This window comes from Quercus robur, chromosome 11, assembly GCF_932294415.1.
Source record: "Quercus robur chromosome 11, dhQueRobu3.1, whole genome shotgun sequence".
NCBI lineage: Eukaryota > Viridiplantae > Streptophyta > Magnoliopsida > Fagales > Fagaceae > Quercus > Quercus robur.
This window is the reverse complement of record NC_065544.1, coordinates 34,921,073-34,947,658: the sequence shown is the minus strand read 5'-3', so window position 1 is coordinate 34,947,658 and position 26,586 is coordinate 34,921,073. Positions and strand designations below refer to the sequence as shown.

The 26,586-nt window shown below is 34.6% G+C and overlaps 2 protein-coding genes across 2 annotated transcripts; both read left to right on the top strand.

Annotated features, from left to right (window-relative positions):
• Positions 1 to 9,710: 9,710 nt before the first annotated feature.
• Positions 9,711 to 17,118, top strand: LOC126706104 (probable prolyl 4-hydroxylase 9). Its single transcript, XM_050405375.1, has 8 exons — positions 9,711 to 10,141; positions 10,251 to 10,376; positions 11,277 to 11,434; positions 11,874 to 11,976; positions 14,338 to 14,433; positions 15,458 to 15,523; positions 15,627 to 15,746; positions 16,714 to 17,118. Exons 1-8 carry the CDS (start codon positions 10,031 to 10,033, stop codon positions 16,804 to 16,806), a joined length of 873 nt encoding a protein of 290 aa, XP_050261332.1. The 5' UTR covers positions 9,711 to 10,030; the 3' UTR covers positions 16,807 to 17,118.
• A 2,799-nt stretch (positions 17,119 to 19,917) lies between these two features.
• LOC126706520 (uncharacterized) lies at positions 19,918 to 24,744 on the top strand. The gene is made up of 5 exons (XM_050406027.1): positions 19,918 to 20,272; positions 21,831 to 21,989; positions 22,066 to 22,238; positions 22,321 to 24,340; positions 24,491 to 24,744. The coding sequence occupies exons 1-5, from the start codon at positions 20,144 to 20,146 to the stop codon at positions 24,545 to 24,547; spliced, it is 2,538 nt and encodes an 845-aa protein (XP_050261984.1). The 5' UTR covers positions 19,918 to 20,143; the 3' UTR covers positions 24,548 to 24,744.
• Positions 24,745 to 26,586: the final 1,842 nt, after the last annotated feature.

Below are 26,586 nucleotides of genomic sequence, written 5' to 3'. Positions count from 1 at the left end.
GCCTACTAGGATGATACAAAAATTGCTTTAACCTCCCCTCTTGGACTAGCTGCTTTAGTGAGTCCACAAAGTCTTACAATCCTCTATGGTGTGCCCTCGGCCTTTGTGGTATTTGTAATGAAGGTTTTGATTATGCTTCATAGGGTCACCTCCCATCTTATTTGGCCATTTAAAGAATGGCTCATTTTATTGTGTTCAAAACTTGTTGTATTGGTTCTTGGAACACCGTGTTAACCATTTAAGCAGCAGTAGACCCCGATTGTCCAGCAAAGTCTCTCCGGGGCCAGTTGTTGTTGTATCGGTCTGACCTGAAATCCCTCTTCTTCTGAGGGATAACCTTTGTTAGTCCTTCTCGACCCGCTTATACTTGTCAATTCGGTCTATGAGTTGATGTATGTTGTTAGCAGGTTTCTCAGTCAAAGACTTCCTCAAACCATGCTCGGCAAGTAGGCCGACCTTGAAAGTTATTATGGCCACATCATCAAAGTCACCATCTATCTCATTAAACATCTCCCAGTATCTGTCTGAGTACGTTTTCAGGGTCTCCCTTTCTCGCATGGTCATAGACAACAGGGAATCTAAAAGCCGAGGAACCCTGCTACACATAATAAAGTGAGATCCAAACGCTCGGGCGAGTTCCTTAAAGGAATCTATAGAATTTGCCCCCAGGCCATCAAACCATCTCATTGCCACAGGCTCCAGACTGGTGGGAACATCTTGCACATCAAGGCCTCATTCTTGGAGTGGACAGCCATTCTCTGGTTAACCATTATACATGGTGAACGATGGTTGAGCAAACCGCTGAGGAAGTTTTCCTCCTTCAATTCTACGTGTGAAAGGCGATTTGGAAATTTGGTTTAACGCCTTGCTCATAGCGTCATTTCCCAAGCCTTTGCAAGATGGGCTCCTATTCTTGCTCTCACGGTGGTAATCCTCATCACACGACAAGGATTCATTGGGGGGAGTTCTTGACCTGGGTTTGTAGCTACCATCCCTCTCATCACCATAAGAAAAATCAGAGTTTGAAGGAGTTCACCTTCGCCGTTTGTGGCGCAACTTCCTCTTCAAACAATCAATCTCCAATTGCATGGCTCTTGTGTTTTCCTCATGAGAGATATAACTCCTACTTTGAGAGTGGCTCCTACTAGTATGGGTGGTATGCACACTAACTTCTCAGTTCCTTCTCTGCTCAAGATTGAGGAAATGATCTTGACATTGGGACCCCATGGATTCCTTGCAGTTTGGACCTGAACCTACCATAATTAACTGTTACACTCACTACAACACAAGCAATTCCTACAGACAACACCAATTGTAATGACACAATTTGAGTCCTAAACCCAACAGTTAAAAGAATATAGGCCCAAAGAGCCCAATATAATGAATTTATAGAGAGTGGGTTGGAAAATTACGTTCTAATGAGTTAGGTAACAATTATAGTGAATCCAAATGACAATAAAGTAAAAATAGACATGTCTCATCTAAAGAAAATCGTCCTTGACACAGTCTGAGAAGATCAGTTCTTGTATATAATTCTTGAAGTTGATTACAAGTACAGTTCTTATTGCTACAGTATTTCTCTCTCAATTCTTCAATCCCCTTCTCTTAGGGTCTCCCTTCTATTTTATACCCTCTTCCTCCTTTCATCTCTATCCTCCACGTGTAGATTAGGTTGTTGATGTCGTTGTCACATCAACACCTTCCTAAAGTCTTTAGGGAGTAGCTGTAAGACTAAAAACTACTGTTCAGGTATCACTTCCTCATTAATGCGGCCAGAGAGTTAACTGCAGAGCATTTAATGCGGTGGTAACAACTTTCCTTTAGATATTTCATAGCCTCCCTTTGTCCTGTTCTTTCCTGATACTTATCCTCACCAGTGGAATTATCCAGAATGTTGCTCTTGATGGCAGACCGCACCTTCTGACCTCAGCTTTGCTCCGCCGAAGAAGCATTCCTCCTCAGACCGCCCTCTTAGACAATCATGATCAGACCTCACCTCTTCACTCACTAACACGGATTCTTATAACAGTGTTTACCTGTCCTTAGACTACTTAATGTCCTCGGATTGGGCTCCCAGCCCAATATATACATAGATACATACCACTAGGCTTATCACCTTTACAGATAATTTTTTTTTTTATTTGAAAGATTAGTAAACATAATTTTTTTACACTTGTTTATGCTTTATTATTTTCAAATAACCTTATAAAAGTGTGAAAATTCATTTGAAAGTTGTTTAATTTTTTAGACATATTTTTAGTAAAAAATTGTTAATGTTTTAATGTTTTCTATATTAATACCTTCATTTGTATTTTATTATTATTAAATTAATTATGACATTATCACGATTTATAACCTGGGTTGAATCTTAGTCCAATCTTAAAAATCTTGAACCTCTCCCTTTTTGGGTTCATTAAATGGTCCAAGTCTAAAAACTATGATAAGAAATTCTACTAATTTAAAAGCTACCCTTACACTAAACCTTTAAAATGTTAAAGAACTTGAATTAACACTACTCCTAACGGTGCATTCACTTCTCCCATTTCCCATCACTTTCTCATCCTCATTTCTCTCTTGACTTCTCATCCATAACATGCACATGGTAGTTACCACTATTTCAAAAACATTTTTTTATATAAAAAAAAAAAAAGTGTAACACAAGCGAGATTCAAGCATCAGTTTTTCTATTTTCTCTACTTATTTGGTTTTCTGGTTTGTCTATTTAACTCTCTTGGATTTGATTTTTCATTTTATTTATCATCAATTGAATTCAATTTAAATTGGTAGTTTCCCTTCAATCTTGATTATGCTCGGTGTACAAAAAAGGTTTTTCTTTTTCTTTTCTTTTGTAGATGGAAATGCAAAACCTTTGAAGCAACCCAAGTTTGATAATAACTAGTACAATGAGCGAAAGAGGTAAGTTTTCAATTAATTGAAATTTACGTGAATCTGTGTCTTCAAAGTTTGTAGCTTAATGGATTGGTAATTTGCTTATTTATTTTGAGTGAAAAAAGTTCAAATTTGTTCTCAAGGAGTTTTAATTCTTGGGTTGTTTTTTACTTGAATTTTTATTTATTTATTAATATCTGTTTGGTTACTAAAAAATATAGATAATAATGGATTTTTTAAAAGTGAAAATTCTAGGTCAATATAAACAATTGATTCAATTTAATAAAAGTTTTCTACAGTTCTAAAAAAAAAAAAAAAAAAAAAAAAAAAATCAAACAAGGAGCCAACACGAGGATTCAAGAGTTAGACTAGTACATTTACAAATTTACTCATAGTTTATAGGACTAAAATCCCTTTCACGTGTTTTTCCTATTTTCCCCCACCCTCCATTTTTCGTTCAAACCTTCACAAAATAAATTTGTTTCTATTTTTTTATTGCGCTATAATACTCGCTCCTCTATTTTTTTTGTAGAATGAGAATCATGGAAAATTAAAGAAAATTTAAAATATATATTATTTGTTAATTGTTGAGGATTTTTTTCCACCAACCAAAATAGTACCATTAGTAACTCAATGTTTAACTTATTTGCAGGTTGATTCTATAGATTAAGAAGGGTGATTTGGGTTTTACCCCAAATTATATAAGACCGTCAAACACATCTTTTTCTTTTTCTTCTTTTTGGTTAATTGGGTGATCGAAAAATGGATATAGGTGCTTGAGTAGTAATGCACGTAGCAAGTCCTTCACTTATTATGTAAGGAACTTATACGGTTGAATATCAAAGATTCATATAATTTTTTTTTTGTATGTTTTATTTTGTTATTCAATAGTCTTTACATCAAAATAAATATGCTCACCCTTATGAATAATGATTACTAGATCAGAAGCTCTTCTATTTTTTTTTGGGTAAAGCATAATAATTTGTAATAATTATAATTTGGAATTATTACATTTTCCAATAAAAAAAAAAAAAAAAAACCTAGGGGTGTGATGAAAAATTTACTTCACCCACAAATGCATAATACTCATCACACCCCTAGGGTTTTTTTTTTTTTTTTTTTTTTTTTTTTGTGTGATTGGAAAATGTGGTAATCTCAAATTATATAATTGTTGCAAATTATTAACTTTTACCAAAAATAAAAAAAATAAAAAAAAATAGAAGAGCCTTTGAGTATTAATGATGAATTTGGAGTAGTGGGGTACAAAGGGTAAACAATAGGCCTTTTTTGAAAAAAATCTATTATGCATCGGGTGCATGTAGCTTATCCATGGACACAAAAGATAGAATTTGCAAGTGGGCTTAGAACATTTGCAAAACCTATGAGTCTATGTGTTGGACACAAACACATGAAAGAACACCTAATTGATTTGATGTAGATCCTTAAATTTCAGCATAATCACTTTAATGGTCTGTTTGGATGGCATGAATTTGGAATTGAGGGGGCCTAAATACAAATCCTTTGTTTGGGTAAGGAAAAAGAAATGGATTTGGATTTGGCCCAAATCAATCTTGGAATTTAGGGGTCCAAATCCATGGATTTGAAATCCCCTCACAAACCCAAGAATTTAGAAATCCCTCACTCTCACGCTAGCTCTCTCTTCTCAATTCTTCATCAGCTCCAGAAACTCTGTCACGCTCTCTCTTCCTTGCCCAAGTTTTTCTTCTTTCTCTCTTTCTCACAGTTGCGAGCTGTCAAGCACAGTGAAATTCAGATTTTTTAAATAAATTTTTTCGTAATTATTTTCTTTAGGCATGCATGTATCATTGGATGTGTATTCCATAGACTTCTAGAGTGATAGTATATTTGCTATAGCACCTTCATCACCTATTCGGTAAATAACAATATTAAATGATAGCTAATTTCAAAATTAAGAGCAACTTTAGTTTTTAATTTGTGTTTGGGTTTTTTTTTTTTTTTTTGATTTGCTTGTGCTTTTTATTTCATAGTATTTTCAATGATTTGTTTTGGGTTTATCTTTATTTTCTAATTCTATTTTGGTTTATGGGTTTGTAATGCAAATTATGTGTTTGATTATACATAAATAGAGCATGTGAATTGTTATATGACTATATTGCAATATATTTTATGTTATCCAAATAAATCAATGATCAGCTTGAAATAATTTCCAACGAGGACAGGATCATGACGTGATTAGTACAGTGGTTCTTGTTATAATTATTTCTTAATAGAATTGCCATTATTTCTTTTGGATTAGTTGTCCAATATTTTCAGTGAGGCTGTTCAACTAAGAATTTTTCTTTAATTATTTGAGAACCAAAAAGCTTGGGATCATTTAAATTGAGGACAGAATCATGGTTTAACTAAAATAGAATTGCCTTTGTTTCTTGTGAGATAAAAGCTTTTGCTTCATTTTTCTCAAGACTCATTGAGTTTGTGAGCTAAAAGCTTTTGGTTCATTTTTTTTTTTCCAAGTCTAATTGTGTGTGTGTAAACAGTTCTTGTTGGCTATTTGTTGAATTTTTTCAGTGAGGCTGTTCAACTAAGTGTTGGAGAGATTAACACCTTGGAGAGTTTTCTTGAATAATTAATGAGAAATAAAATGTCCACAACATTTTTACAACAAATCCTAAGAGGCAGGTTGTTATTGTTGGGGCAAAAAAGTAATCTTAGTGTTAGTTTCAAATTTGAACCAATAACAACTAACCACCTGTGATTTGTTGTAAAAATGTTATGAACGTAGCATCTCTCATAATTAATATAACATATAGAGACACACTTTAACCTAAAAGGCCTAAGCCCTAATGGATATGTACTCAATTATGTTATATTAACTACTCATTTTTTTCATCATTATTTAATGTGAGACTTCACTCACACGTGTGACCCAACACTGAGATGGTGCTTTGGTCAGTTGAGAACCCAAAGGATTCATTAAATTGTGATTCTATTGTCTGTATAATTAATTGATACTCAAGCTCTTTAAAAAATGAAAATTCATGTGAAGTTGCTTCTTGGGCATGCTATCTTGCTTAGCTGTATCACACAGAGCTTGGTCTAGTTAAGCATTTAAAATTTTTTTAAGCATGAATATGTGCAAAGCAGCAGTCGTAAATTGGCACCAGTGATATATATATATATATATATATATATATATAGATATAGATATATCTCATAGGTATTGGTGGTATTTATTTCCAGGGGTCATTAAATTGGATTGAGGATGACCTTATACTAGTCAGTGTTTTCATGAGTTAATCATTCACTTGTATCTCAAATCAGAGCTAGAACCCATGTAAGCTTTCTCTTGTAGTGTTTAAGTTTTCATGTCAACTCAATTTATGATTCTTGTTTAGCATGCATGTTTAAGTCTTAGTTAATTGGAATATCAACATTACCTCATATATTTAAAATTAAAATGTAGAATGATTAAGAAGAATAATAATTAAAAAATATATTTTATTGATCTTAAATCCAAATTTAGGTATCCAAACAATGAAATTTCAAATGATGAATTTCAAATCCTTCATTGTTTAAAAAGATCCAAACAAAGAATTTCAAAATCAAGGGATTTCAAATCCAAATCCAAATCCAAATGTTGCCATCCAAACACAATCTAGTGATGAAAGCTTTTTAACCTCATTTAGTGTTGATTGATCAAATCTCTTAAGCTTTTAATTAGCAGGTAAATGGTCATTTTCTCTAAAATTGGCTCAGCTAACCAGATTACCTGAATTGGTAGCAAACCAAATTATTATATTATCCAAAAAAAGAAAAAGAAAAAAAGACAACTGCTCAATGTTGTCATTCTTATAAAAAAATTTCAACCAAAAACTTGAACCCATATTTAGAGGTAGATAATAAACATGTCCTGAACTCATTATAGAGCCTTGACCCAAAGTCATGCATTAATCAGACTTCACTTACCTCACCAATTACACTGATTCTTAAGTCCAAGCTTTTGATTTAAGAAACAACAAAGTCAAAAGATGCTCGTGTGTGTGGTAGTGCAAATAGTGTTCTCTCTCTCCTTCACCATTTCCTTCATTTTCCTCATTTTGTTGTATTGCGATCATAATAATAATATTGATAATTTTTTTATTGATATTATCTTGTTGTGAGCTAGCATTCCTAGGCGCCTCTTTGCAATGTACCGCTAGGCTCCATCATTGTATTGAAGTGAGTAATGGGCTCGACTCCCTTATTTATAAATAAACCTGGGTTGATTGGTCCAAGTTCCCTTAAAGCATGTTATTCTAAAATTGACCCCAACATAAATAAGAAAACAAGAATCTTAGAGGCCATTTGAGAATAGCTTATTTAGCTGAAATTATAAATCTTTTGTTGAAAGTACTGTAAATAAATAAACCTGGGTTGATTGGTCCAAGTTCCCTTAAAGCATGCTATTCCAAAATTGACCCCAACACAAATAAGAAAACAAGAATTTTAGAGTCCATTTGGGAACAGTATATTTAACTGAAATTAAAAACTTTTTACTTAAAGTACTATAGATAAAACTAAAAAGTAATTGAAATAGTACCGTAGGACCCATGAATAGTATCAAAAAGTGTAATATAACTCATAAATAGTAGTAAAAATAAGCTGAATAGTAGTAAAAATAAGTTAAAGAGTAAAATAATCTGGCTTTTTAAGCCAATACCAAACTTAACCTTAATGTTTTTCATTTCATTTTTCCATCCTCCAACCAAATTCTTTTAATGGAAAATCAATATCTCTTCTTTTTGCATTTTATTTTCATCATTTCTATATTTTCATTCATTTTACTACTCTTCATTGGGCACTAATGGTTTACTATTGTGAACGTCTTCCCTAAAGTCTCCCTAGTTGGAAGCATATCCCAAGAAATCTTACATTAAAACAGTTCAGACTTTCATGGATTTTAGGTTTCCATAATGAGTTCCAACCCTTCTTCACCAAAGGGCTTTCAGAAAAGAAACAATGAAATTGGTCAACTTTATAAGTTGATTTGTTTAGAAACACACATTTGGAATAACCATCTGCCGATTGAGCTTGATGCAAATGGAGCCACCATCATAAATCACCATTTACAACCACATTAGTTTTTCTATTTTCTAAAACAGGGCAACATTTAAATTAATATAAATAAATTTTATTTCTCCATGTTTGATTTAAAATGGATATAGATTATTTTATGGTTAATATATAGTTTAATTTTTTATTGGTAATTTTCATTAACCTATTGACTTGTTTGTTTATGTACATCTTTTTAAAATCACATTTTTAAAGTACCATTATATATGTGTGTGTGTGCGCGCGCACGCGTGTGTGTGTATGTTTGTGCGTGCATGCGATTGTGTATAAATCAATTTTCAATGAATAAAAAGAAAATGAATAGAAACCTACAACTTGATAAATGTAATTTAAAATGAGAGAATGAATTATTGGGGATTAAGGGTCCGTCTGGATACAACTTATTTTTGCTGAAACTGAAAACTGAAAACACTGTAGCAAAATAATTTTTAAATGGATGAATAGTGTCGTGGGACTCGTGAACAGTGCATGAACAGTGTCTTTTGTCCCCTGCATAGTGCTCACATGTGATGTTACTGTTCACATGCTAAAAAAAAAAAAAAAAAAAAAAAAGGATGGCAGAAAACGCAAATGTGGGTTTGGAAACGCGGATCCAAACCCACACTAAGGCGTGGCTTAGTGGTAAGAAGTCTTTATGACCTATCACATTTGTGAATTCAAGAATTGTGGGTGAGTAATGGCAAAGACCACTATTGCTCGGGTAGTCCCACACCATGCATAACGGGATTTAAGTAGGCGGAGACAATGACCATACATGTGAGGTACCTTTTTTCTTTTATCTATCTATACTACTATTTAAGGGGGCTTCCAAGTTGGCTTCCAATCCGTTTAAGTCATGAACTCTAGTTTTAGATATTTTAAAATATCCCCTCTATGCTCACTTGTAGGTTTTCAAAATAAAAGCTTTCAGTTTAAAACCTCCTACTAAACTCAAGTTCTTATTTGTTTACAATTTCCCTATCTCTTATCATTTTTGAAATTTAAACAGATGCACCATATTTTTCTCATCTCTTACCTTAAAAAAAAAAATATATATATATATATAAATAAATAAACTTTTCTTTTCTTGCTTCTTCTCCGTTCTTTTTATTTTGAACAAAAAAATCTCTAGGCAGTTGGCAAACTCAAATTCAACACAGATTTTCAAGGCACAAAAATAGATAGATGAATATGATACTAAAACCAAAAGAGAAATGTTATACCTACAATATTTTCACCACACTTTCACAATAAATTCTAAATGGTAAGTTATTACAGATTGTTATTAGTGGGTCAGAAAAGTCATTTCAATAGTAGATTCAAATTATAACCAATAATAACTATCCACTTAGCACTTCTCAACCTAAAAATATTTATATGATGGGCCCGTAATAAGAAACTTTTAATAAAAAATTGAAAAAATTGTCAAATCAATCAATTACTTTTTCTTTTTTTTCATAGAAAATTCTCTAAAATGATTTATTAACTATGTCTATGACTCTATAGTCCATCCATGGTTGGAGATTTTAAATGAACTTTTAACATCATACCTAACTTTCATCTTTAAATAATTTTACACAAAGTATTAGATTTCAAAGCAAGGTACCATATCACATTTGAAAATCTCAACCTTACCGTACCATGATATATATGCTCTGTCCTTGACTTTAGCATCCAATGCCCAAAGGTAAAGTGGGGTCTATCCTTGTTTGTTTCCCCGCTTTCTTAGTGGATGCTGCACAATCTTCCTCTCACTCAATTCACAAATTCCACAGAGAGAGTCACACTCACAATTCACAAATCAAAAGTCACGTCAAACCAAAGAAAAAACTCCCGCCAACAACGCGTCACGCCACCACTTCTACCGGCAAACACAGCCAGCAAACACTGACACACACCCAGAATAAAATAAAAAACATAACCATCCATCAAAAACAAATCACTAATAATTACGAATATAAATAAACACCAAAACACCTTCATTAAAAACCAACAAGTTCATACATAAATATTTAAGATTAAGATTAAGATTAAGAAACTCTCTTCAGTTCTAGAGAGAGAGATAGAAATGAAAGTGAAATCGAAGAGATCGAAAACCAATTTAGGTTTACCAATCGTTGTTCTCTTATGTTTACTCTTTCTTCTCGCTGGTTTCTTCGGTTCCATGATTCTCTCTCAGGTTTTTTGTTCTCTCTCTCTCTCTCTCTCTCTCTCTCTCTCTCTATTTCTCTGTGTGTGTAATTGTTTTTGGGGCTGAGCTGAGTTTTGGGTTTTGGCTGTTTTGACAGGATGTGCCTAGGGCTACGGTTATACCGAGGTTGAGGACGCTTGAATTTGTCGAGGAAGTCAACGAGGATGGTTCGATGCCGCATGGCCGAACTGGAGTAGCTTCTGTTGAATCAATTCCTTTTCAGGTTTGTGATTGCTTTTTATAGGAATCATATTGATTAGAATTTTGATACCAAAGTGATTAATGTTGCCTTGTTTGCTTGTTTGTTTTGTTATATGGGTTTTTGTTTTGGTTGTAGATTTAATGATGGTGGTTGATGATTAAATGAATGGTTTTAATTTGATGTGAGAGGTTTAGTACTATGTTGAGTTTTTGGGATAACAAGGTTGGTGATTCTGATCATGGGGTTTCACTCTTTTGGGAAAGTTACTATTTTGATGGGCATTTTATGCAATTGTGTGATTTTGCATTAATGTATTGATAGTTAGGATTGTAACTGGAGTACCCATTGTAACACAACACGAACCAGTGCGGGGAAATGGTCCCCTTTTTGTTCATTTTTAGTGATAGGCATGCGATTATCGCTTCAAATGTAGTAGTATCTTATAATCAGGTGAAATTGTGTTGACTTTTAAAACCAGTGTATTTGAAATGAACTGTTGATTGTTTAAAAACATGATCCATTTAACATTAGGTGAAAGCCTTGTCCAAAGATTGGGGATTTGGGATTGCTTATCCAAAAAAAAAAAAAAAAAAAAAAAAAAAGATTATAAGAAAATCCTATTAGTAAATTGATTTTTAAATCTTTTCCTTCAAACTGGCTGTTTGAAACTTTGTCTCACATTGTTTAACTTTTTGCCAAATTTAAAATAGCAGTCCTAGTGAGGACATGCTGAAATTGGAGACATCCAATAGGAAATTGTTTGATGAAAAGGCTCCTAAGAGCCTTGATAGCAATATTAGTCAGTACAGGCAGCTGAAGAATTGGTCTGGCATATTGTTTTTGGGATCAACTCAGTAATTTTTAACTATGCTTCTTGTTTTCCACCTAATTCATTGTTTGTCCTTCTATTCTTGGATGCAGATTTTGAGCTGGAAACCACGAGCTTTATATTTCCCAAATTTTGCAACAGCAGAACAATGCGAAACCATAATTAAAATCGCAAAGGCAAACCTTAAACCCTCACTATTGGCTTTGCGAAAGGGGGAGACTGCTGAGAGCACTAAGGGTACGAGGACAAGGTATCATTATACATTTCAGATCCTATTATATGTGCTATACATTATAAAATTTTAGATGAATGTGTCGCTACTTCTTTGTGTTCCTAAAACAAATAATCAGATATCAATAATACCTATTTTAAAATAACAGACCATTGGAAACTAGTAGCTTTTGGGTCATCTCACTGGCCTGGATCCATCCTATATATATTTTCCTACTCAGTCTTTGTTTGTATATAATCTGAATTACATCATTCTAAAGCAACAATTTCAAGTGCATTTGCACCGTAGCCTTACCTGGTTGGTATTGTTGGATTTGTTCCTCCATCTATTAATTTCCTGAAGTTAGCCTGGTTCAATTCTTCTGTTTTTCTCCTTTGCATCAATATTTCTGTGTGTATAAATGATTTCTGTGTAGTTTGATTACCTCAATTTGGTTATTTCACCTGCTTGGCAACAGCTCAGGCACATTTATTAGCTCATCAGAAGACAAAACTGGAGTCCTGGCTCTTATTGAGGAAAAAATTTCTCGGGCTACAATGATTCCAAGAAACCATGGAGAGGTATGTTTTATTTTCAATTTCTCTTTCTACTTTATATAAATAATTTGTTTTCCAAGTACTATGGAAGTGCTACTTCCTGTTTTATTGATACATTTGGTGACTTGAGCAGATATTAGTTCTCCTACCTAGATGTTTTATCAGTTAATTTGTATTACTGGAGCCACCAGGGCGTAATGATATTTAGTGCTATTTTAATTATAACATGCACAGGCACACTCACATGTATTTGCAAGTGCTTTATAACATAGAAGAGATATTGCTTGTAGACAGCCAACTTCTCTCATCTGAGAGGAGGATTCTTTAGCATTATCAGCTTTACTACTGGTAATTCTTATGAGAAAAAAAGGCTTTATTTCTAGAAACTCTTTTGGTTATTTGCCTCTCTCAATAGTGCAATAGATTACCAAAGTGCATATTTACACCTTATTAGGAAGCTCTTCTACTGTTTATACATGAAAAAAGACTTAACTATCGAAAACTATATTGTTCTACTGCTGTGGTATATTTGGGAAACTAATAACCCACTTGCTTTCTTGGTGGGTTAGGGTTGGGAATAGTTCGAATTTACGAGTTGGAAGGCCTAAGTTTGTTGATTTATTAGGGATTCAATGGATAAAAATTTCAAGGCAAAAGGAGGCTGATATATATATGTTTTGTTTGGTTAGTAACACACGCATTCAATGCATTTCAAACCTGCACCCTCCACCCATCTTATAGAAGGAGGAAGTACCATTTGAGCCAGAGCTCATTGGCTGATATTGAAGACAGCAAGTGCCAGAATTTTGCACTAAAACAAAAGAAGAGAGAGAATGGTTGAGGCAACAAATACAGTATTTAAGTGGTTTTGAGGGGGTAGCTTGGTGGGAAAGGCTGGGAAAATGACATGGTTTAAGGTTTTAAATGGTCTAAAAGAAGGTTTGTGGTTGAGTTAAAGCAAGGAATGGTGAATTGCATTGCTGTCATCAGGACTGTGCACTGCAATTTGAACATCTAAAATTTGGAAGCTTTCTTATTTTGGGTTAGGATGTTCTTGTTGAGGCAGTTGTCCTTGATACCTGTCAAGCACCTCTACAAAGACAAATTTTTCTAAGGCAAGTGTCCCACTCAAAGAATTATATTCTATATGAAATTTACTTGACTCAATTTCAGCCGACTTTTACTCAGTTTTAACAAAGGCAATTTTGTCTGTCTGTGTTATTTTGATTTAGCGAATAAGGAAAAATTCTCAGTTTCTTTGACTATTTTGGGTTTGGGGAAAGCCAGGGGTTAGAACCTCAAACATTATTGCAAGCCAAATCCTGGGAGAACCTCATGACCTGTAGCTCCCGCTCTTTCCTTTCTCATAACAGATACATCCTCCCCCCCCCCCCCCCCACCCCTCTCTCTCTCTCTCTCTATATATATATATATTCTTTTCCAATTTCCCTGTTTGTCATCTCTTATTTTGTTTTGTCAACATCTAGGCCAAGAGTCTGTAATGAAGTACTTCCCTAGTGCCAAAGCAGTTTTGGGGTCCTCATGCCTTGGGAGTGTCTTTCAGCTGACAACATTAAAGTGAAGCCGGCTAGATTGGAAGTTGTATCATCTACGTTTGTCTTGAACTTGAAGGCCTCATCATATATGGACAAAATGAGCCCTGGTTTTTTTTGCCTGGTTGTTTTTCCCATAGGAGATCAGATATGATTGTAGAGCTTTCATATCTTTTTATTTTTATTTTTTTAAACATGGTTCCATAACCATTATTACTTCAAGTTGATCCAGATGGTAAAAGAAATGGAAGGACCAAAACTTTTTGTTGATAATTCTGACGCAAGACAAGCCAGAAGAGAACCTAAGAGACAACACTTAGGGTTGCTTGGAGTCAGCACCAAGCATAGGAAAACCACTAGAGTCAGCACCTAGAGTTGATAGGTCTAGTATTTGCTCATATATGAGTACTAAACCCTAATCCTAACTGTGATAAGAAACCCAAATGACTTATTACAAAAATACCCTAAACTTTGAATAAAAATACTAATTCACCTAATTAAATACAAGGGACCAATAAAAATACCATTGACATGCAAAAATAAATAAAACTAAATTAAATGGTTCTCTCTTTGAGCCTCCCAGCATCATATTCATAGCAAAATAATTTTGTACCTGAAAGGAATTGAAATGCTTTAATAGTTCTCATGTATAAATTTTATTTTATACATCTTCTTCCTTTGTGATTTATTAGAACCAAGTGTAGCCTATCTCAGTTCTTAAAATTGATAATACTCTTTTCTCATTTCATTGAAATTTTAATTAATTCTTTCATTACAAGTCCATTTGAAATTATTTTGAGTATTAAATTAATTTCATATCTCAATGTTGCAGTCATTCAATGTGTTGCGGTATGAACTTGGGCAGAAGTATGATTCCCATTATGATGCATTCAACCCTTCTGAATATGGCCCACAACAGAGCCAAAGGGTAAACATCTCCATAATGACACTATTTTTTGTTTGTTCATCTCTTTCTGGATCCTGTATCTTAGTGCATCTGATTGGAAGAACAATTGCAATTATTAATTTATGATTTCTCTTGCTAGGTACCTTGAGTCCATACTTCAATATGTTTGTTTAAAATTTTATATTTTCCTGCTTTTCCCCCTAATAAACAGCCCAGCACCAAAAATTAAAATAAATTAATAAAAAGAAATAAACAAAGTGAAATAGGATTCAATGGTTTATTGTTTTTCTTGAATGACATGTCATTTTCACAGCCTGAGGAAGCTTTTTGCTATGATAGTTGATAATATATATTTATAGAATCATCTGTTGTGTATGTGTTTTCTTTCATCTTCTATTAGCATCTATGTTTTAAATTTATTGGTATTAAATACCATAATTTTCGTAATAAATTTATTCACTTAATCTAGGAAATCATTATTGGAGATATGCAATAGGAAAATTAGTGCTAGCAGACATCATTTTTAACAGCCTCTGCTAGCTAAATCTCATGTAGTCATAGTAGATCTGTCTTATAAAGAAATTAGATTTAAGTTGATGTCCCCAAACAATATTTGGACTAAGGGAAACTCACTAGGATTTCTTTCTTATAAATCTCTTTTCTTTAGTATTTTAGTAGTGGACTTTTCTTCAAGTCATTTGTTCTAATTTTCTTGCCTTGCTTAATGCCGAATGCATCTTATACTAGCCATGTATATTTTATGGATTAGATGCAAGGATTTGTATTTTCAGCAAATTACTTGTAGATCCTTCTTTGGTATGCTTTACATTGAGTAATTAGAATTATATGTGAAATTTATAAAGTGGAAGGCTTCGAGAAAGTGCAGATTGTTTTAGGTTCATTATTTCATCATACTCTACATGTGTCACTTCATTTAAAAAAAAAAAAAAGGTATGAAATTTTATTGAGGATGAAAAATTCTTCATGTTCATGATGATGAAACTGTCACTGCTCATTATTCATGTTGTCATACTCAATTTTGCAGGTCGCTTCCTTCTTGTTGTATTTATCAAATGTAGAAGAAGGTGGAGAAACCATGTTTCCGTTTGAGGTAGATAAGGAAATTCCCCTTTTTCTTTTTCTTTTTTTGGCTTATTCCTTTGTAGAACCAATCATTTTGTTGCAATGTTGACATTGAATTGTGTTGATTGCAGAATAACTCAAATAAGGGGACGGGCTATGATTACAAAAAGTGTATAGGTTTGAAAGTGAAGCCACGGCAAGGGGATGGACTTCTATTTTATTCAGTGTTTCCAAATGGCACAATTGATGGGGTAATTTTTCTTATTTTTATGTTGTACTTGATGCATGTGCATTGTTTCTGTTCTAAAGCCTTGAGTCTTCAATTATTGATCAGAATGAGTCATAAAACTCACATTTGGATCTCCAAAAATTGTTCTCCATATTACATAATCTCTCTCTCTCTCTCTCTCTCTCTCTCTCTCTCTCTCTCTCTCTCTCTCGTTAATTAGCAATTACTAGCTCTTGACATTTTCAATTTTCTGCTGGAACTCTATCATGTACTTGCTTGCTATAGTGTACTCACTTTGATCAGGCTCGTAGGCCTATGCTTTTTGATTTTTTTAATTGACTTGAGGGAAAGTGCAACCACTGATTCTCTCCCTTTGGAGTTCATTTCGAAATAGTAGCCATATCAGTCAATTTGGACTTTGCAAATGTAGCTTGATTGTGTTATAGGACTCGAAAATACCATATTTATTACAGTTTTTCACTTACTCCAACTCAACTAATGAGTTTCCCTCTTTAAACTCATCCCCACCAAACTCAAGCCATGATAGAGTTATCTTCTTCAGGGAAGTTAATCCAAAATGCATTCCTAAGCCCCACTTATAACTGTATGGTAGTATACTTTGTGTGGTACTGTGGTTTTTGTTTCTTTTAGGATTTATTTCCACACAAGGAAGTTAGAGGGTATTAATGGTTTGTTCAAAATTAAAGAATAATTTGGAGCTAGAATATACTTTTTTTTATTATTTATTTTTTATTTAGACGTTTAACTTTTGCTGAGATGCTAGAATAGTCATTGCAACACAAAAGGCCTCTTTTTTCTCCTTTTTCTCCCCTTCTTTTGATTGGTAAGATACGAAGCTAAAACAAGCCAAGTCCCTGGAGGGCCTGGACCTTTTTTTAAATTTTTATTTATTATCTCTCGCTCTCTTTGGTGATCAAACAAAGCTTTGAGACCTACCCTCACATTTTGTCTGATCTTTGGTATTGCAGACATCTCTTCATGGAAGCTGTCCAGTGATCAAAGGGGAGAAATGGGTGGCCACAAAGTGGATCAGAGATCAAGAACAAGATGATGACTTTTAATCATCAAGAGGACTAAATATACATCTTTTGAGAACTTTTTTTTTTCTTGTCAAGGGTAACAATACCCATTGCTTATTGATGTACAGTTAATACAACTGTCAAAATGAGGACAAAATGCCTGAGAGAAAGAAGAACACAATGTATGGAATGCCTCATCGTATTTTCTTGGCATTCTACATTTGTACGTGGTTAGGTTCTTTAATCACCGGCGTTGGCAGGGATATTGGTCTCAATGTATTACCATGATTTTTTTTTTCTTCTTGGGAGGCCATAGCCATGTGACTATGGAATAAACATATCTTTTCATTTATAGTTTCGCTGGGTTCATGGCAAAATCCTTACTTTAAGAGAGGCAAATGAAAGGGGGAAAAAAAATGTAATTCCCTGATATATGTTAAACGAGCCCATATATTACTTTATCTTACCACTTTTTATGGATCAAGCAAGCTCAGGTACAATATAATTAGGATTTTGGTATTGCCTAAAATCAGTAGTCTTCGTTTCCGAAAAAAGAAACACTTTAAAAAAAAAAATTGTTGAGAGAGAAACACACTTGCAAAACACTAAATGAGATAATGTTGAAATAATATCTATATGGCATTGGCTAAAATCAGTAGGCTTCTCCATGCGAGAACCTCATATAGGTTCAAACCCCCTTTCCCTCTCCAACAATGACGGTAAATTGTTTGTTAGTGTCTGAACATTTAAAATAGTCATTATTTACTATCATTCCTTTGTTTTTTTTAGCGTCTTTTGTACTACAAGGACACGTATTGGTCTTAGAAATTCCTTCTTATTTTTTAGTTTTTAGAAATTCCTTCTTATTTTTTAGTTTGTTTTCGTATAAGACAACTTTTACTATATATTGTCCTACACACTTCTGTAAGAAAGCAACTAAAAATATAACTTCATATTTTCATAGTTTTCTCTCCGTATTTGAAAAAGCTCCATGAAAATTACATAGCAAATCATTATTAATTCAATAAATAACTTCTTTCAGAGGGGGAAAAACCGAAAAAGGCTTTGTGGTCTAATGGTGTTTCTCTCTTAAGTCAAAGGAGGTTTTGGATTTGACCCACAATAAATGCAAAGTTCTAAATTTGTGAAAATATGGGCTTCCTAATCAATTTAGTGAGGGTTTGGATACACGTTTGCAATTAAAGCTTGCGTTTTTTTTTTTTTTTTCTTCAGTGCGTGAACAGTAACATCTCACGGGTTCATTGTCTAGGAGACAAAATGTAATGTTTATGCACTGTTCACATACTGTTCACGGGTCTCACGACACTATTCATACATTAAAAAATTATTTTACTACAGTGTTTTCAGTTTTCAGTTTTTAGTTTCAGCAAAAATAAGTTGTATCCAAAAGGACCCTTAAAGAAAGAAAAAAAAAAAGCTGAAACTTCTCAAATGCAAAATCATTACTCATTGTTAGCAATAAATATCTTATGTATCATATATATCATTCTTTTTCATAGTGTGTGGATCCACACAATCGTTTGAAATTCGCACATTATGAAAGAGAAAATGCATATATCTTATGTATTAAAAATTGAAACACTTTTTGCAAAGTGATAAGATCACGACATTTTCTTTTCAATAATCAAGGATCTTCTTTAAGGCTTAAATGGTGTAAACCACTCCTAAATTAATTCACAATTAATGTTCCTAGATGTAAGTGGCTCTAATCCATCAACATTATCCAATATGATATTAGAAATTTTATTTCTTTGTATCAAATTAATTTAGGAAGATGTATCTATCTATTGTCCATCAGCTGATAGCCTGATGGTATTTCTTCCTCCTCTTTATTTATCGTCCAACGGCTGATAGTCTGATGGTATTTCTTCCTCCTTCTCTTCCCTCATGACTTGTCCATGTTTTTTCTTTATTTCTTTTTTAAAAGAAAAAAATATTCCTATTTTACCACCAAAAAAGAAAAGGGAATTTATTTTGGTCCTATCCTACCATTGCGTGATGTGGCAAAATTTAACTGGAAATGTCAGATTTTTTTGAAAATAACATTAAAAGCCAAACTATTTTGTTAGTTAGCATAGTTTTGAAACTATTTGGGTATCTAACAACTCGAGACCAAAAGACTTGATTTTGGAGTTATAAATCGAGTATAACTTACTCGATTTTCAGCTGAGGTGGACACTTGGTCCACGTAGGCACCGAACTCGAGTCAAACGGACTTGAGTTTTGCCAAATAGAAATTGAGTCCTACAGACTGATTTAGTTTTGCTTCGTTTTCCTTCAAGAACCAGATGAACTTTCTTGTTCATCCAAGCCCCAAAAACCCATGAACAAAACCAAATACAAAACCCAAAACAAATCAAACCCACTCTCCACTCTCCACTCTCCACTCCATTAATAGATACCGGTATTTTAATTTCGGTACCCAGCAATTCTAAAATACCACCTACTAACAATGCCAAAGCATACCAGCAAAACCCAAAGATCAAAACGCAGAGATCAACAACGAAGAAGAAAGAAGCAACGATGCAAAACCCAGCAAACCAGAGAAGTAATAACGAAGCAACCCAGGTGTCGATTCTGACCAAACCAAGCGGTGAAAGTTTCAAGCGACAGAAATCGGATTGGACTTAATATGGGTGTGGTTTCTCGCCACCGCTCCAGTGGAGGAGAAGAACATGTTGGAGTGGAGAGTGGAGAGTGGGTTTGATTTGTTTTGGGTTTTGTATTTGGTCTTGTTCATGGGTTTTTGGGGCTTGGAAGTGGAGAGTGGGACAGCATCGGGAGAAAGTAAAAAAAGGAAAGGAAGAACAAGAAAGCCGATCAGTTCTTGACTCGAGTTCTATGTCTACATGGACAAATTTCCACGTGACGTGCAACATGATGTTGAAATCGAGTTTGTTGTCCTCGATTTATAACTCCAAAATCAAATCTTTTGGACTCAATACCTAAATAGTTTCAAAATTGTGCTAATTAACAAAATAGTTTGGCTTTTATTGTTATTTTTAAAAAATCCGGAAATGCCAACGTGTCCATTCTGATACATGGACGCAGCACGCACGGGATAAGAACTCTGTTCTTAAGTACCGTTGAGTGGCGTGCCCTCTCTCGTAACGGCTACTTTTCATTTTCAAAAACCAAACCAAAACAAAACAAAACAAAACAAAGCTTCCCATATATTTCATTTCAATTTTGAAGAAACGCATCCCAAAAATCTCTCTCTCTCTCTTCCAAAATTCCAATCATCACTCAAATTCTTCTTCTACAATTCCATCATTCTTTTTCCGAATCGGAAATCAATTTCTTTCTTTGTTTGATTTGAAATCGGAATCTGAGAAAAGGTCCGGCGAGAAACGCATCCATGGATCTCGGGTGCTTGGACTTGGGTTGCATCTCTGTATCAGACAAGAAAGGCGTCGTTGATTCCAAGAACACCAGAGAAGACGATGCTATCGACACCGCCGCTTCCACCAACTCCAAGATCGGCAAGGTAGTGTCTCTCTCTCTCTCTATCTCTCTTTCTTCTTTCATTTTCAACATTCTTGTTTTCCATTTGCGTTTCTTTGTTTCTTGGATTTCAATGTATTCGGAACCCTAAAATTCAGATTGCCTTTTTGTTTTGATATTATTGAATTTGGGTTTCAATGAATTCAAATCCTAAATTGTGATATTAATATTAGTCGCTTTGAAATTTTTTAGTGAGTTTAAAACTCTCCTGCCAAAACAAAGAGTTTTGGGCTGTGTTGTTGTTTTGCTATATGGGTTTTTTTATGGAATCTAAATCTGTTTTCTTTTTGGGGTCCTAAATTGCATCACTGAATTCAAATATTGTTGGTGTTTGTTTCATAATTTTAGTTTGGATATAAGTAAATGTTTTGGTCTTGTTTGGACGCGAATGAATTTCAAGATCCTCAATTTGTAAGCACACAAGATAATCTTGAAATTATTAGTGTACTGCCGCAATATAGGCATGTCCTGTGTCCACATTATTATAAGCATGCCATGGATTTTGTTAAATCAGTACATCAAAAAGGGTTGATTTTGGAGATTTATGAGGGACCAAATCCAAGTTAAAGATTACTTGAGAATTGTAAATAGGCTTTCAGGATTTATTAGTCGTTTCACTAGTTGTTCCGAGGCTCCTATATATTCCTACTGTGTCACACTTTTAGTTGCAATAACCATTGATTTGGTGCAGTCCCAAGCAAGCTGTGAAGTGTTGGGCCATGAACAAGTTGAAGTTAGTACTTAAAATAATAGTCTTATTGGATGAAAGGACTGATAATCTTGAAAGTTATGGTGCTTCTTATAGTTAGCACATAGCAATGTGAGTGGAGTGCAGTAATAGTGAGTAGTGAGTACCTTTAATTCTCCCTTTAGCATGTTTGATGATTCATATTGGTCATATTTAGGTTAAGTCAAAGAAGACTAGTGGGTGTCCATTAAGCAATAAATTTTGGGTGTTGAGAAATGGCCAACCTTTTTATTAAGTCAAAGAAGATTATCAATCTTTCACTTGTGAATGTTATGTGTAATAGGCGAGTTGCTTGTCAATTGTCATATTGCACTCTTAGTGATCCATCTTGTAGTTTTTTTTTTTGGTTGATATACTATTCAGTTCTTCCATGTAGCTTTAGTGGAACCTTAGCAAAAAATTAAAAAAGTAGCTTAGTGGAAAGAGGATTAATGCATAAAATTGATTTATCATTCAGGCTAGTCAATACTAAGTCTTATGATGGCCTTGTGCTAAACTCGCTGTACAAATTGTGTACACATTGTTTATGTTGATAATGCCTTATGCTAAGCTCACTGTACAAATTGTGTGCATATTGTTTATGTTGATAATGCTGGATGATTTTGATGATTTTGACATTTTAAAGTCGAGCCTTTATTGGTTGATGTTATATGCATGCAGATTTTGAAATAGTGAATTGCAGTATCTTAGTTTAAATGATTTTTCTATTTTCTTATATATCTAAACCTTTGTCATTGAGTCTAATTTCTCTCTCTTTTTGGGGTTAACTTATTTCTTTTTTTAAATGGTGCAGAATAAATTGTTGAAAGAGACTGGACAATCAACATCAAATACTCTTAATAGATTTACATCACAAATTAAGAAGCCCCCTCACCGTAAAAGTTCTCCTCTCAACTGGTTCCCGCGCAAAAAAGTGGACTCCTACTTGAAAAGGAAAATTAAAATGCTGCAGGTGGTGCATAAATGATTTTTCTTCTTACAGAGTAGACTTTTCTTAACCAAAATACTAATATATATTCTTATTTCAGGAAGTAGATGGCATGAATTTAACACTTGATGAGACTCTAGGTGATTCTAATCCACATTACTCACGAGTCCTGAGAGAAAAGATGGCAGCAAGAGAAGCTGCACACAAGGCAATGGAGGCTCGAAAAGCTGCTCTGGTAGAAGCATCTTGGTGTCGAATTCTACGAGCATCCAGGTAATCATTACGTCAAAGATTTGTATGGTTTTAATTAATACTGGGCTTTTCATAGTAGATAACCTTTGATTTATCTCTTCAGGATCCAAAGCAAAGAGGCAGAAGCCCAGTTGCTGAAAGCTGAAAAATCTGCTGCTGAAGCTTTTGAAGCAGCCACAGCCATAGGAGTTATCATTTATGACATACCAAATTGCCCTAAGAAGCCTTGTCAAATAGAGACATCCTCTGGCAACGGAGGAGGGTTGACTACTCATAAAGTCACAGCATCTTTTGAAACTGCATTTGAGGTAGAAATAGAAGTAGCTGCAGCAGTCAAAACTGCATTAGTTAGGCTTGCAAGCTGTGCTTCTTTTAATAAAGATGAATTCAATGAACTGTTGCGAAAAATCAGTCAGAACCCAGATACAGGTGAAAATACACAGGAATTATCAGAGTTTTCTTCAGAACATGAATCAGAGTCTGGCTCAGAACTTGAAACTGCATCTCAAGATGATGGTTTAAGCTCTCAAGAAATTGACTCTAAGCTACCAGTTCCAGAGATAAAACAGAGGACAAAAAGGAAAAGGCTGTCTTTTGAAAGGTTTAATATGACAAAGCTGGTGGAGATGATGCTTGAGAGGCTTAGATGTTTGCAAGAAGATGAACTTTCTTCGCTTGCCACAATAGTTGCAACTAGTGGTCTAAATGCTGTCTTAGCTGAAGTACAAAACAGCAAGCTGAATGGTCCAGGTTCTGCTGATTATAGCTCTACTGCAGCACTTAATTTTCCACGAAGAATGTCTTCCGCAGGAGCAGGGAACCTTGAGTCTTTCACAGACGGTCATATTAGGAGGAAGCAAGCGGAGTCAGAATTGCCTAGCCTTGACAAGTTTTTGGTTAAGCACGTGACCAAACTTGAAAGAGAGGTGCAGGAAGCAAAAAATAGTAGGAGGAATGAGTCTAGGGAAGGAATTGGCGGGAATTCTGATAGAAGTTCTGATGGGAAGGTCAATTTGGATAATAATGTAACTTCCATTGAGACCATTCCAGACTTGGGGAGTATTCTTTTGAAGCATTCTTCTAAGTTAGAGAAAGAGATTGAGGAGGCAAAAAAGAATTCAGGAGGAGACTTCGGAATGAATAGTAAGAACTTGCACAGTCAAAGAACATCTTCTGAGGCTGTTCCTGATTTGGGAACTATACTAATTAAGCATTCTTCAAAACTTGAAAAGGAAATTGAAGAGACCAAAAGGAATAACGGAAAAACAATTGAGATGAAAGGCAAAAAATTGGGAGGAGTTCCCGAAGTCCCCAGCCTAGATAAATTCCTAGTGAAACATGTCTCAAGGCTTGAAAAAGAGGTCCAAGAAGCAAAGAACAGGAGAAAAAATGAACCACATAAAGAGGGCAGGGTCAATTATAAGATGGCAAAAGTTGATTCTTCTACAGTTGCACAATTTTATAAAACAGCTTACTCTGATGGAGAAGAGGAAAAAGAAAACATTAACTTAAATGAAATTCCTACAATTTCTAAGATGGAGCAAGAGGAACGTACCGTGGATACAGGTGAGCCTTCATTAGAGATTGGACAAGTGAATTTGAAAGCTGGAGAATCACTCTCAGTTCAATGTAAGAAGAGTGAAACAAAAGAGACGGATAATAGTTTAGACAAGATCTTGGTCAAGCCAGTGCACAGGTTGGAAAGGTATAAAATTCAGGCCTTGTCATCAGGAAGCAATTTTGAAAGTCATTGCCACACAAAGAAACAGCCTGGAAAAAGTACAGATTGTGAGAGCTTGGACAAAGTTTTGGTAAAGCACGTCTCCAGATTGGAGAAAGAGAAAATGGCTCTTGGTCTAAAGGAAGAAGTAGTAAAGGTGAGGGGAAGTGAAACAAAAATGCATTCACAGATGAATCAAGAAGGTGGTCTGGACCAAATATTGGTTAAACATAAGTCCAGACTAGAGAGAGAAAAGATGGTTGCTGCTCAACATCCAGATGACCAGATTAGACACTCTGTCACTCGTAGAGAAGCAAGGGATAAAGAGTTGCAAGAGGCATGGGGAGGCTTAAGTTTAGGGAACTCCATGAGGCCCCATCAGTCAAAACTACAACGAGATAAGGTAATTCAATTCCTCCTTTTCTTTCTCAATGAAATGCTTGCAAATCCTTGGAATTATGATTTGCATTAAGACACTGTTATTTACTTTCTAAGGTTCTTTTGGTTCCTCCTTTTATGTAATGGGTTTTTGTTTCATCCATTTTTTGTGTAGGCTGATTGGATTAAGGCTGAGCAAGAAGAAAGAAGCAAAACTATGAAGGACATGTAACTTCTTTTAGTCATTCTCAAATTAGTCAGTGTGTTCTCTTTTTATCTTCAATGATCAAATTTGATTTTTTTTTTTTTCCCTTTTCAATTACTGTATTGAAATTGCTGATGAACGTGGGAGAGGGGCTTTCCATGTTCTCGAGATTTCCCTTGTCAATAGTAATTTAATATCCAATGTCATACCAAGCCAATTGTTTAGAGGAGTTTTCTATGGAAATATGAATGGATACTGTTTATTAAAAAAAAAAAATGAATGGATACTGAGTGCAAATTGTCTTGAGAATTCTTAAACAAAAGGTCATAAGTTTAAGAGTAATGATAGTCACATACTCCTTATTACACACTCACTGTACACACTGTCACATTATTGAACCATGATTTTACAATTTTTACTGAAATCATGTGCATGGAATATGCAATAAGGACTGTGTACTAAATGTTTTTGTAAATTTAAATATATCGGGATTCATTCATAGCACAAAGAGTATCTTTCTTTGAAAGGTGTGATGAAATATCTTCGGTTTTTTTTTTTTTTTTTTTAAATAATTTGGAGAAGAGATGTAATAGCAGTTTCAAGTTTCAACCTCCAAATAGCATGCCTAAATTGCAGCGCTAATTGCCACTGAGCAAGACTAGAAATAAATTGATGCAACTGAGTGAGACTTAAAAGAGACCTTGAAAAATTGAGCAAGGCTTTGTGGGTTCCTGCTTTGGACAGGGCCCAAGCCCAATAGTTTGAGAGGATCTTGGGCCTCCAAAGGATAGTGTAAATAGTTGGTGGACTAGGCTTGACTCGCGGCTTTGTTGGGCTGTTTATGAGTCAATCTGTGCACAAGAAATGTTTTTCAACACAAATATACATAAACATATATAAATATATATATATATATATATATAAATATATATATATATATATATATAAATATATTTATTTATTTATTTATTGGTTAAACAAATAACTAAGGAATAGCAAAGGAACTAACAAGAGTGCAAATAAAAGGAACATTAGATATCCTCAAAATAGAGTGAGATTATATTTTCATTATATCAAATATTTGAATACATTGAGTCCTACTCTGCTGGGATATATTACAAGGTTCAATAAAGTTCAAAAATAACAAATTTAGATAGTTTTTTTGGTCTTCCAAGACTTGTGAGGTTTGAATCATTTTGAATCCAAGTGTATCTTCCAATATTTCTGTAGGATCCCTCACGATATCTCACTCTTTCACTGTATTTCAAGCTTACAGCTTTCTTTTGTATCTTTTCTAGTGTATCAAGTGCTTCTTTGTTGAATGCCTTTTGGTTGGAGCTTTAGCCCCTTTTATAATGCCACTTCTAGGGTTTTTTTCCATGCCATTTGATCCAATCTCTTGTGTTCTGGGTACTAGAATTAATGTTATGTTCGTAGCATTGGTGGCTGTTTGAGCAATCCTAAATGCTTTTTTCCCAGTCAAGGCTTCTCATCCTTTTCCCAAGGTCTTTAAAAAGACATCTTAGAGCTCTGACTGCTTCACACTTTGTCCATTTCCTCTAAATGAGTAAATTCTTCATTGCTAATGATGGAAGGCAGAAAGGCTCCCAGCCACCTTCCTTTTTGGTTCCCCTTTCTTGCTTTGCCTGAGGTACCAAGCTCTTTCATCATGTGTTGACTCCTAAGCCACCATCTGTTTCCAAAACTTTCTTCTAAATTGTGGGCGGCTGATGAGACATGACCTCCTTTGTTCCTTGTGCCCATAGGCATGTCTCCTTGAGCTGTTCAAATCCCAGCCGGTTTTCCCTGTATTTCTCGAGGATCCCCTCCCTCTGGCTCTGGTGAATCCTAAGTAACCTGGCCCAACTCCTACCTGCCTCTCTGTTGGGCTTCCTTGAGTACCTCTTCTTGCTTAAGCCCATGACCCATGCTTCCCTTTGTGCCTCTTTTTTCTTCCTAAGGCCCAATATTTATTCTTTTCTCTCCATGGGCCCAGTTCCTTACTTCTTTATTTATTTTTTTTGAGGGCCAAGCCTTTCTTCTTCATGGGTTGGGCCTCTCTTGCT

What these genes read in the sequence shown, in the direction of transcription:
- LOC126706104 (XM_050405375.1), top strand. Translation starts at nt 10,031, where the DNA reads ATGAAAGTGAAATCGAAGAGATCGAAAACCAATTTAGGTTTACCAATC. An exon ending in TTGAATCAATTCCTTTTCAG is followed by an intron (nt 10,377 to 11,276) that starts GTTTGTGATTGC and finishes TCTTGGATGCAG; the next exon opens with ATTTTGAGCTGGAAACCACG. An exon ending in GCCCACAACAGAGCCAAAGG is followed by an intron (nt 14,434 to 15,457) that starts GTAAACATCTCC and finishes TCAATTTTGCAG; the next exon opens with GTCGCTTCCTTCTTGTTGTA.
- LOC126706520 (XM_050406027.1), top strand. Translation starts at nt 20,144, where the DNA reads ATGGATCTCGGGTGCTTGGACTTGGGTTGCATCTCTGTATCAGACAAG. An exon ending in CCAACTCCAAGATCGGCAAG is followed by an intron (nt 20,273 to 21,830) that starts GTAGTGTCTCTC and finishes TAAATGGTGCAG; the next exon opens with AATAAATTGTTGAAAGAGAC. An exon ending in CAAAACTACAACGAGATAAG is followed by an intron (nt 24,341 to 24,490) that starts GTAATTCAATTC and finishes TTTTTTGTGTAG; the next exon opens with GCTGATTGGATTAAGGCTGA.